At 31.6% G+C, this 12,932-nt stretch overlaps 1 protein-coding gene and 1 pseudogene across 1 annotated transcript; one reads left to right on the forward strand and one right to left on the reverse strand.

The window, feature by feature from the left end:
- The first annotated feature begins 7,767 nt into the window (after nt 1–7,767).
- Nucleotides 7,768–11,827, forward strand: LOC133824959 (receptor-like cytosolic serine/threonine-protein kinase RBK2; annotated as a pseudogene).
- Nucleotides 11,828–12,334: 507 nt separating this feature from the next.
- On the reverse strand, nt 12,335–12,703 carry LOC133824960 (blue copper protein 1b-like). Its single transcript, XM_062257972.1, has one exon. It carries the CDS (start codon nt 12,701–12,703, stop codon nt 12,335–12,337), a length of 369 nt encoding a protein of 122 aa, XP_062113956.1.
- Between the last annotated feature and the right edge of the window lie 229 nt (nt 12,704–12,932).

The raw sequence follows: 12,932 nt of genomic DNA on the forward strand, positions 1-12,932 counted from the left end.
ATATGGGTTCATCCCTTTTGAAAGGATATGCCATATTACACCAAAAGAAAGAATACTCTCTTTGCATTACTCTTTGTACATCACTTTCTCTATATTTTATATCTTAGTTTATGTTATTCTCAATAGTGTTTTATAACAGAAACTTTAATATTGTTTTAGAGATGTTTCCTCAATAGTTTTATTTTATAAAATTTTAAAAAATTATAATATACTCTTAAATATGGATAAATTCATTTAATTTAGTTCTTTTCTCAACCAAAGAATCAAAAGCCAATAATCTAATTGTATTTATAATTGATTGTGATTCAATTTCTTAAACTATATAGGTTCATTTATTCTTTACTTCGCCTAATATAGTTAATATAATCTTTTATTAATATTACAATATATAATAAAGGAGCGAGTTTCAGGTTAAGTTATTTTATCTCTCTCTTACTTAAGATTTTTTTTCCTTTTTTCATAGGTTTTTTTATCATTTAAACTTTTTTTTGGAGTTCATATGATTTTCTTTCTTTTTATCTATCTATCTTTCTTTCTTCTTCTTTTAGTTATAGGATGCTTTGATTTTAATTTTTTTTCCCTTTTTCCTTCAACATTACATTATGCTAACATATAATATTTGCACCACATTTAATATTTTATATGATTTTTTCTTTCTTTTTGTTGTTCTTTTTTTTTTTTTAGTTATTAGGATTCTTTGATTTTAATATAATTTTAATTTATTACTTTTGTCCTTTCTCTTTCAACATTATATTATGTTAAAATATAACATTTGCACCACACTTGATATTTTATATTCCAAATCTAAATCATATCACTACTACAAAATACATTTTATGGGACATCTTTTTAGGATACGCACTTAAATGTAAGTTCTAAAAAATGTCTCTGGAATTTTTAGGACTCTCACTGAGAGTCCTTAAAAATAACATTTTAGGATTCGCAAAGAGAGTCCTAAAAATATATGTGAGTCCTAAAAAAATTTGAAAAGAGAATTTGAGTTGGGATTCTAATGGTGACTTTTAAGGGCTCACTTCGGGTGTCCTAAAAAGGTATTAAGGGCACTCAAAGTGTGCCCTTAAAAATATTAAGTAAACACTGCAACAAAAACATACATTATTAACATTGAATTTGGACATTATTAAAAGAAATGAGGAAAAGGCGCGGAGGCAAAAAGAAAAGAAGCACCAACATATACTTATTTGTTTTTTTGGTAAATAATTAGCCTCTCCCGCCTACACTACTAAGCTTTAGCAAGGACAAAATGCCTTAAGCTGCCGCCTCTCCTCCTCTTTCTCCTCTTCGTTTTTCTTCTTTTTCTTCGATTCCCGATTCCTCCAATACTCTTTTCTTTGATTCTTTATCTCTCTCCTATCTCGGGGCTTATCTATTCTCCTCTCACCCTCTTGCTTTGTGTCCACCCTCACTCCACTCTCTCTTCAACGAACAAGCGACGGAGCCTAGCGAAGGCAGAGGCGAGGTCACACGGCGACGCTGTGTGTGTCTTCATCACCTCGACGCATGGTGGAAGCAAGATCTGGTATGTTTCCTTTTGGATTTTTTTTTCTTATTTGTTGTTGTTGTTGATTGGTTCATGGTAGTCCTGGCTCCCTAACTCACTGTTCTCCCTCTTTCTCACAAGTTAAACTATATATATAAATCTCATGTTTTCTTGCCCATGGAGTTCTGATAATATGGACGTCAGAGAGACCTTTATTTTTTCTGTGTATTAGCAGTTTACAATTCAAAATCATATATATAAATATGTATATATATGTCTAGTGGAACTAGTAAAGTTATGATTCTGTGACTTTTGTTTTGATTTTTTTACTTTGTTTTGTTTACTGGCATTATTTTGTAGTTGGAACTTGGGTGAGAAAATCTAAAAATGAAAATGGTTTTCTTTTATGAATGTGATTATAGAGTTTCTAACAGAATGGAAGTCATTCACTTTGTGGAGATTTTAAAAAGTTGATGTGCATAAGTTTGGTAACGCTTTAACTTGCAATTTGATTCTTGGTATATATGTTATATCACTTTGTCGAACCACTGCTAAATTATTATGTATTGTATTGACTATTGTAGAGTTATTTTGTTGAAAATTTATGTATTTTTGTGACTATGATGCCCAATTAGTTGTTGTAATGTATTTGAGTTGTGTAAGGTTTATTCTGCCATATATAGCCTGTATTACCCTAAGATATTGCAAAAGTTCAACTTAAAAGCTCTGATAATTATGATTTTATTTTTTATGTTTCAAATATGTGATCATACTTTTCTACAGGGATTTGATTTTGGAGCTCAAAATGTAGAGGGCTTTTATAATCACAATCAGCACAGCTACTATAGAGTTTTAAATAATCATAATCTTTTATCTTGAATGATGTTTATCATATTTTTTTGAATATATATAATTGTTGTTTTGACCTTCAGGAAAATTTGCAAGATGTGGTGAGCATTTACATAGTTTTCTGTTCTTTTTTCATACATTTTTTTTTGTTGACTTCTCATGTTGCTGGCATCTTGTGGAGTGTACACCAAACCAATCAGCCCTGTCTATAAGACAAAAGATTTATGTCTAGTGTTTTGAGGCTATAGTGAGAAGAAGACAAAAGCAAAGAGAAGTTGAGTGGGGAAGAGCTGGCACATGGCTATGAGTTCTTGGTAACATGGGCATATATATAATATTTTTTTGGGGTTGCTTCTAAGTGCTAATAAAATATATAGGATGATTTAGGTTAATGCCTTGTACTGAGTTTAGCCTTAGTGGTGTTTTGTTTGGCCATACAGTAGTAATAAATCCTTGGTTCAACATTCTAATTGGTTGGTCCCCAAATCATTAGATAAAGAGTTTTACCAATCCAAGATTAAATTTGGTGTGTAGCTAGCATTATTGTTTTTTTTAATAACTCTAAAATCACAATTTTATGGGATGGGTTGTCATTATGATCATAATTGCATATTCGATAAAGAGCCTATTTGCTCTAGTGAGATAGAATCCATTTGTTTCCAAACTATGTTATGCAGTTATATGTATGTACACATTTCTACAAGGCTTCTTTCATTAATAAAATCTCACTTATTTATTTATTCTTTATGTTTATGATGTATTGTATTCCTATTTATATTTATGTTTTTAAAGTTTCTAACATATTTGAAAATGTTTAATCTAAAAGTACCTTAGTCATATTTTCTTGTAACTATCATGTTGTTATCAATAGACTTTTTATGGCCTGGTTAGCTTGTCTTGTTGGAGATTGATTGAAGCTTTGTAGGGGCAGCGAGGTTTCGTTTTGTTTGTCCCATTTTCTTATGTTCCTTTGCAAGTGTGCCAGAAGATTATCTTGGGGTTCTCGACCAACCAGCTGAAGAGACGGAGGTGGCTCTTGGGGTTCTCGGCTTCAGCGGCGGCGTTGTAGAAGATGGCAGCAGCATGTATTTTTTTTATTTCTTGATTTCTTTGATACATAATGGTTTTTTTTTCATTAAATATATAAATTTTCTTTAAAATTCATTTATTTGTTGAGACAGGGTGGCTGGTGGGTGCACTGGTCAAAGCTGGGTCATGGTGGCTTGTGGCTTGTGGGGGCAACGCTTTTTTTAGTAAGTCCTTCTCTCTGGCTCTATATATATATGTATATATTTGGCTTAAACTCTTGAAACTAATGTTTGACGATGAATGAGACCAGTCAAAATTATCATTGCTTCATAATATTCTTTGAAACTACATTTTGGAATCATGATAGCAACTAATTTATTTTCACACTTTTGTGTATTTTTCATGATCTTTCTCCTTTGATGATTATTGTGTGCATTATGTTCAGGCACTTTTGCTGTTGGCAGACGAAAGGTGTGACCCAAATGACCCATCTAATGAAAATGGGACTTTATAGGCTGCAAATACCAGTGATGAACCTGCTGATCAGGTTCCAACACTCCAAAACGATTAAGATGATGAAAAAGATGACAAATGTTAGTTATCTTTTATTATATAATATAAGTTAGAGTACTGTTTTCACTCAATTCTTATTTTTGTTATTGTTGTTGTGCATTACGGTCTAATCATTGCCATGGTGTTAAATGCATTTTATGGCTGATTTTTAATTTTGCATTGAGTAGTGTTGTATTTCAACTTCTTCTTTTGCAGAAGCTACAAAGAGGAAAATTAAAACAAGTGAGGTCTCTTTTGTTAATTAGAGAAGGTTTAATGATTATATTTGATCTAGATTTTTAGTTAATTGATTGAAACCTGGTCACTGCCACAGTGGGCTCTGAGCTTGCAAACACTTCTCACTCTACATATGCAGTAATAGTTTCTCTCCTAAAGTTTTAGATTATATACACTTTACTCACATATACATGATACATCTATCTATCTATGTATATATAACTGTTAATCTCTTACTGGAAAAATATTTGAGAATATTGAGCTTCCACTTATGTACACAAATCAATTTTGCTAATCAATAGTGGGCTCTAAAGATTTTTAGTTATAGATTTTTAGTTAATGGTTTACTTTGTTAACAAGGTGTCTTATATTTTCTTCTCTCCAGATGTTGGATGCGTACGGTAATCATGTTATGGAAGGCTCTGAAGTTCGGGTGGATGTACAGGGATTTCAGATGCTACATCAATTAGGCCCCAGGCGTAACGTCAGTATCTTTGTACATTTCTTGCATAATTATTTACTATGAAGCATATAATTACCGTAGCTTAATAGGTTAGTATGAAGCATAGAAGATAGGATCACCCTTTTATAATATATTGGCAGATTTTTGCTTCTTTTACTTATGGTTTCATTTCTACATTGGTTAGGCTTTAACTGTGTGTATTTTAACTCTGTACTGGGCTTGGTTGTCCTGATTATTATATTCATGGATTTAAGAACTCTATGACCTTACTAATCTTAAGCTTACTTAGCAGATTTAATTGTTTTTCATGTATTTATTGGGTTCTTTTCTTGTAATGCAAACCATGTATTAGTGAAAATGCCTCAATAGACTAATATTGCTAAATTTAGTGAGTGATACTTCTATAGGATGATGTGGGTGTTAGTGAAAATGCATCAATGGACTAATATTGTTAAAATTGAATAGCGAATGAATGCTTTTTTCATAGAACTAAAAAATTATTTAATTTCTAATCATGCATGTATTTCTTGAACATTTCAGGTTACAAGTATTTCTTAGAATGAACTGAAAAAGAATAACATGCTAGTTAAAAATAATTTTTCGGAATTGAATTTTTTTCTTTCTAATAGTTAAGAAATTAGATATATATATATATATTTATCTTATTTATATGCCTAGTTTTTGGAATTGACTAAATCTTGTGTTCTTTAATTGATAGAATTGTTGTCCTTTTTTATTAATATAGTGGAACCACTTTAGTTTATGCATTGGGTTTATGAATGCTTATTTCGTTCTTGAGAGTGCAACTTAAGAATGGGTTTTGTATTTCACTATTTACTCATCTTTATTATGTATGATATTGATCTAATTTTATTATGCAGGGTTGCAAAGAGCTCTATCATTGGGAAATGTATAACAATAAACAATGTCATGATGCTGCCATAGTTGATTATTCTAGTGTTTAAAGTGGACAAGAAGTGTTTATTCAAAGAAAGAGATTGAGAGAAATGTTGCTAGTCATTGATTAATTTAGTCAATTGAGTTATATATGCTCTTTTTTATTGTACCAATAAGTAGGAGTTTATTCTATTTTATATTGAATCATGTTGTTGTTTATAATACATGTTGAGAAATTTAAATTTCTTTTTTAAAAGAAATGGTGTGTTTCAGTATTTTTTTTTAATTTCTTTTAATACATTTTGGACACTCAAAGGGAAATATTGTAGCTGCATTTTTAAAAAAAAAAAAAACTTTTAAGGGCATGCAAAACGAGTCTTAAAATCTTAATTTAAAGACACTCAACAAGATCTTTTAGGACACGCATTGTGAGTCCTAAAAACTTACTTAAAGGCACTCAATGAGACTTTTTAGGACTCGCGTTGTGAGTCTTAAAAACTTACTTAAAAGCATTCATAAAACTTCAGTTTTTAAGGCTCTCAAATAGAGGACTCGCAAGCCTCTTTTGTAGTAGTGTATTTTAAAAAATTTTATAATATGCTTTTAAATATGAATAAATATTAATTTAATTAAGTTTTTTCTCAACCTAAGAATCAAAAGCAATTAATCTATTTCTATTTTAAATAATTTTGATTCAATTTCTTAAACCATGTTTAACTATTATTCATTTCACGTAATATGGTTAATGTAATTTTTTTTATTAATACTACAATATATAAAAAGGAAGTGAGTTTTTGTTTAAGTTATTTTGTCTCTTTTTGGAAGTTAACATTTTTTTTCCCTTTTTTGGAGACTATTTTTTTTTATCATTTTTTTGGAGTTAATGTGATTTTCTTTCGTTCTATCTACCTATCTCTTCTTCTTCTTCTTTTTATATGATGCTTTGATTTTAATATAATTTTAATTTTACTTATTTTCCTTCCTCCTTCAACATTACATTATTTTAAAATATAATATTTGCACCACATTTAATATTTTATATTTCAAATCCAAATTATACATTTAAAAAATTTATATTATGCTTTTTCTCAACCTAAAAATAAAAAGTTATTAATTTAATTCTATTTATAAATAATTTTGATTCAATTACTTAAATTGGATTTAATTATTATTTATTTCACGTAATATGGTTAATATAATTTTTTTTATTAATATTATAATATATAAAAGGAAGCAAGATTTTGGTAAATTTATTTTGTCTCGAGTAAAGAATTTTTACCCTTTTTTGTAAACTTATATTTTTTGGAGTCATCAAAAACAATTAATATAATCTATTTTTAATTAATTTTGATTATTCAATTCCTTAAGGTGGGTTAGCTTTTCTTTACTTCACCTAATATGGTTAATATAATTTTTTTTATTAATATAATTATTTATTTTTTATGCTTTATTTTCAATTCATAAATATATATGTTTGTGTAAGTTGCCATGTAAAGTTAGAAAGGGGTTGTTTCCTTAAACTTAGGAATTCGTTTTAGTTAGTTCCTATTTTTGTGGTTTAAATATTCTAGTTTGTTAGCATTTGTAATCTATATATCCCGATTGGCACATTAGTGAAATATACAAATTAATATTCCCTAAAACTACATGGTATCAGAGCCTAAACCCTAGACTGTCGATTACCCTAGAAAACCCTAGACACCACTCAACTAAACATTCCCTTCTCCAATGGATGATATAGTCGAAGACTCTACTAGAGAAAACCTGAGTATCCCAACTAAAAAAAATTCTACCACACCCATTCAATAGACTACTACCATTGATGCAGTTCATTCTTCTATGAAAATCACTATGCATAGATTGAATGGAAAAAATTATCTAGAATGGTCATAATCTGTCATGCTTGTTGTTGATGGTCGAGGGAAGCTTGGATTTCTGACTGGAGAGAAGAAGTAGCCAAAGATAGAGGATGCTGGGTATGTAGTGTGGAGATCTAAAAACTCACTTGTCATGGCATGGCTGCTCAATTCTATGGATGCTTCAATCGCAAAGCCTCACATGTTCATTACTACAACCAAGGTGGTATGGGGCTCAGTGTGTGATGCTTGTTGTTATTTAGAGAATTATTCTCAAATTTTTGAGCTAAAGACTTGGCTATGGAAATCCAAGCAAGGACAACATAGTGTCAAAAGCTACTGCAATGAGATGGTGGCTTGGTGACAAGAATTAGACCAATGCAATGATGATGTTTGGGAAACTCGGGTTGATCTACTCCAACACAAGAAACGTGAAGAGAGTGGTCTTCATGCTACTTGTTGGAATTAAGAAAAATATGGATGAGGTAAAAGGAATGATTCTTGGCCGCAGACCATTACCATCAATCAGGGAGGTTTTCTTTGAAATAAGGGTGGAGGAAAGTCACGGAAAATTCATGTCCAGCAATGAATCATCATCTATATCAGGTAACGAGGTTTCAACTTTATTTGTTAAAGAAGTCGAGACTAATAATGATAAAAAGAAAAAACCATGTTATGATTTTTGCAAGAAGCATTGACACACACTGGATACTACATGGAAATTACATGGAAAACCACTTGGAGGAAAGACCTACAATCCATGGCTAATTCTGCTTCAGAACCGAGTGTCAACTCAGGGAAGTCTCCATTCACCAAGGAACAAGTTGAGCAACTATTGAATTTGTTACATTCTAAATCAAAACTTTATTGTTCCCTTGTTCAGCATGGTAATCCTAGTCTCTTGTCTTCTTCTCTTGTTTGTATTCAATATAAAACCTCCTAGATTATTGATTCAGGAGTTTCTGATCACATGACTAGTTGTTCTAGTTTTTTCTTCTCGTATAAACCTTGTGTATGAAATAATAAAATTTGTATAGAAGGTGGTTCATTTTCTGCTATTGCTGGTGTAGGAGATGTAAAACTCTTTGATACACTAACTTTGTCTAATGTTCTTCACATTCCTAAATTGTCTTGCAATGTCATCTCTATTAGTAAACTAACCTCCACTACAAGAAAAACCACTTTTCACAACACATGGTTACAAGACTATTGAAAAAGTATTATAAAAGTTAGTTAAAAAAATGGGACATAAAATGGGCTATAGTGTAAAATTGGCGGGTCAGTGAATTTATTTAGAGGGAAACTGAAAACATATATCTTTATTTTTTTTCCACTTCTCTCTCTCGTGTTCTCCTCTATCTCGCCCAAATCACTCTCCCTCTGATAGCTTCTCTCATCTTTATCATGTTCATTTTCTCTTACATCTAGATTCTAATTAGTGTAGAGCTCAACAAACGTGGCACTGGCGAAGAAGCAGCAGTAGAGAAGAAAGCTCCAAACCCCAATGGTGAAGAAAACTGTGTTGGAGTTGTAGGAACCGAGTCTTTTCAGAGACCCATTTGGAAATGCTTCTCTTTTGAAGAAATCTCCGAGGCCACCGATGGTTTCAGCTTAGGTTAGCTTCTTCTTCTTCTTGCCATTTTTGTTCTGTTCTTTTGGATTATAATGGTGTTTTGTGATGTGGGTATCAAATAATTTGGTCGGAAAAGGAGGCTACGCAGAGGTATATAAAGGAGTTTTGAGAAATGGAGATGAAATAGCTGTGGAAAGGTTCACAAAAACAGCTTCGGGTGAGAGAAAAGAGAAAGAGTTTTTCACTGAGATTGGAACCATTGTCCATGTCCACCATAGAAATGTTTTATCACTCCTTGGTTGTTGTATTGACAGTGGTCTTTACCTTATTTTCCAATTCTCTTCCATAGGTTCTGTTGCTTATCTTCTCCATGGTAAAACTTAACACACCAAATTATTTTGGTTCTCTCATCTTTCTGGGTTTTCTTTCTTTTGTCAGTCTGTTGAGATTTTAATGGGAATTTTTTTGTGTTTAGGTGAGAATTTGACTCCTATGGATTGGAAAACAAGGTATAACATAGCCATTGGTACAACTAGAGGCCTCCATTATTTGCACAATGGTTGTCAGAGAAGGATAATCCATGGAGACATTAAGTCATCCAACATTCTTTTGACTGCAGAGTTTGAACCACTAGTAAATTTTGCATATTCTTCTTCTTCTTCTTTCTTATCAACTTCATTATCATTATCATATATACCCACCCTTATGTTAATTTTGTTGTATCTTTTATGTTTTTTCAGATATCTGATTTTGGACTAGCAAAATGGCTTCCATCTCAATGGACTCATCATTCAATTGCTCCTATAGAAGGGACATTTGGGTACCAAAAAAGAACACTTTATCTGACATTTTCTTTAAAGTTATTTTTTTGGTACAATTAAAGGATTAAATGAAATGTTAACATTGTTTATACAAGCACTTAGCTCCTGAGTACTCTATGCACGGAATTGTGGATGAGAAAACAGATGTGTTTGCCTTTGGAGTTTATCTATTAGAAATCATTTCAGGCAGGAAGCCAGTAGATGGTTTTCACCAGAGCTTACACACTTGGGTAATGAAAGAAAGTCCCCTTTTTTCCTTATGATTATACAATAAAAAAGTTTCCACTTGATTTATTCTATTACTAATTTGCTGTTTTGTTTTGGTAAATGTCTAATATTGGAGTTTTCTCTTGGTGTTAGACTTTGCTTAGTCTTGGTAACAAAATATTTTAGCACATGTAATTGAACTAAATTTAATAATTGTTAATTATGAATTGAACAAGCCAAACCAATATTGAAACAAGGAGAAATTGAAAAAATGATTGATCCAAAGCTGGGAGGGGCCTATGATGTTACTCAGCTGAAAAGACTTGCCTTTGCTGCATAACTTTGCATAAGGTCAGTCACAAAATGGCGACCTACCATCACCAAGGTATTTAAAAAAAACCATTTTAATGACACACCATATATCTATATGTATGTATATATATATTATACTAATACTATAATAATCCTCTGCAAAATGGTATTTAAAAAATCATGATTCATATCAATAGAATAGCAAAACTTGTTGCTTATTCTTGCATGGTATCTATCTAGGCCATTGTTGAGAGGAAATGATATTATGTAATGCATGAATACAACACTAATGAAAAAAATATTATAATTGAGTTAAAAATATGGGCGGCAAGCACACTAAAAGCCCACTAATTAATTTTAGGGAAAGAGATTATTTCTAACATTTATTTTCCTTTTGTTTTCGCACGTCTAACTTTACAAGAGCTCAACCCTTTCTTTCTCTCTCACTTCATCCTGTTAACTCAACTGGGCATCTCCTGAATCTGCTACAAAGAATTGCTCATCTTTTCTTCAATTTCTTTCGATCCCCTTCCGATCCATAAACCTTCCGGGTTGCCATTTCGGGTTTCAATTTCTTTCTGCCGTTGTCCTTGAGAATGCAAGCTCGTTAAAAGCCCAGCTTGGCTTCTGCAAGACTGTGGATCGGTCCACCATCGAGTTTCTCAACAGGGAAGATCCAACGACTCTCTTCCTCCATCGTCATCGCTCAACTCAGTGCATCTCTGCTTCTCGGTCCAGTGAGGTAACCAAATATCTTTATATTCTATTTTCATTGTTTATATATATATTTGAATATCATATATTTTGGTAATATACTTATGATTTGTTCCTAGTAGAAAACACTTTAATTAAATAGCACTTCCTCAAGCTTTTTAGCATTCGAATTGATCCCCAAACAAAGGTTCCTTCACCAGCTTGCCCGTTGCTGATAACTAATGAATAAAGGCGCATATATATATATATATATAATTTTACTTTGGATTACAAACTAAATTTTGGGGAGTATAGTATTTTTAACCTTTTCTAATTTCATTTGGTGCTCGTCCCTGAAATATCTGAATTGATGCTTCCATTTTAGTAACAAATTTGAGTTTATAAACATATCTTCAACTATATTTTATAATTAAGCAAGATTATTATTATACTGTGCGTCATTGTCTAACATCATCTTTGTAGTAATCTTAACTTGCAAAACACACTAGCTATAATTTTGTTTTATTTTGGTCCTTAATTAATCTACCAAGTTCAGAGTTTCTGACCCCCAGTTGAATTCAGTTACTTATTTTTTACTGCAAAGTCATAAAAAGTGATGGGACTTGATCATTTTAGTATATATGTATACTTCTTTAAATTGTATTAATCATATAATGTCATGTGTCTTTCGTATTTTGCTTTTTATATTCTGCAATTAATGCAATTCTAGTAAAATTGCTCCATGATAAAAATTAGAGTGATGCAAAAGAATTGGTGGAGAGAAAGAAAATGGAAAAAGAAAAGAAAGATTTACTTCATTGTTTATATTTTTTCTAATTTACTCAAATTATTAATTTTATTTTGTTTTAAATTATGTTGCTATAGCAAATGTTGGTATGGGGAAAAATTGCTCCACTAATTATTAGATTGAGGTTGGAAAAGGAGCTCAACAGTACACCTTCAGCTATCACTATAATTGGTCTTTTATTCAGGTATATGTTAATAATACATGAGACACGACATAACTGTAAAATGTGGTTCTCAACTATCTTACTTATGTTTCTATTTTTTTTGTTTTACTGTAAGAATGTATTGATTTTTTTGTTTGTTTGTGTTCTCTGATTTGACCTTGTAAGTTAAGTTAAGTCAGTGTTAAGTTATCACTTTAGTTTAGGAAGTCCCCCACTACAGGTCCCTCCATGACCATTGTCATTGTTGAACAAGCACCATTGGATTCGACAATGACATCAAAGAATTGGTAGCCCGACTATTTTTTTTAAACAGAAAATAAGATATTATTATTATGCTCAATGTCAAAAAAATTACAGTTACATATTGTGTAAATTAAGAATCAGTAATAGTGAGTTTTTGACCCAAACCACAATGACCCGCAACACCACAAATAAAGTATTTAGGTCCAGAGCTCCTTAACGACACTCTGTCCTTTCCACTCGTCAAAGGCATGCCTTGAGTCGCTTTGCAGCCTTCGAACTCACCTTTATTCACTTCAATCACATTGTGAGCTCCAACTGCACACTTGAACACAAGTGTGTCACCAACTTTGAAAGTCTTGCCCTTAGCCCAAGCAGTGTAATCAACACCAGTATTCCACCCAGTTGAGTCTCCAACATTGTAATCTGTTGCACAGCAAATATTTGCAGTCATTGTAACCATCACAATGGCCACTAAGATCACTCTAAGAGAGAAAGACATTGCTATTTTTATTGTGTTATATATATTGTATATTTGTATACAACTTAATTTTACTTTAGCCCCACCATTTGACAGTGAAAGAGAATCCTCATAGGCAGAGGATGATCTCTGTCTACAAAATGGTTTATCACCACCTTTTAAGTAAGGAGTCACTTTGATTATTTTTCCTTGGCATAAATATCCCAACAAAATGGGTGGTTTTGATTGCTTTGCTTGGGCTTAAGTTTTA

Source organism: Humulus lupulus, chromosome 3, assembly GCF_963169125.1.
Source record: "Humulus lupulus chromosome 3, drHumLupu1.1, whole genome shotgun sequence".
Lineage (NCBI taxonomy): Eukaryota > Viridiplantae > Streptophyta > Magnoliopsida > Rosales > Cannabaceae > Humulus > Humulus lupulus.

Coding starts and splice junctions, on each gene's coding strand:
- LOC133824960 (XM_062257972.1), bottom strand. CDS start 12,703: ATGTCTTTCTCTCTTAGAGTGATCTTAGTGGCCATTGTGATGGTTACA.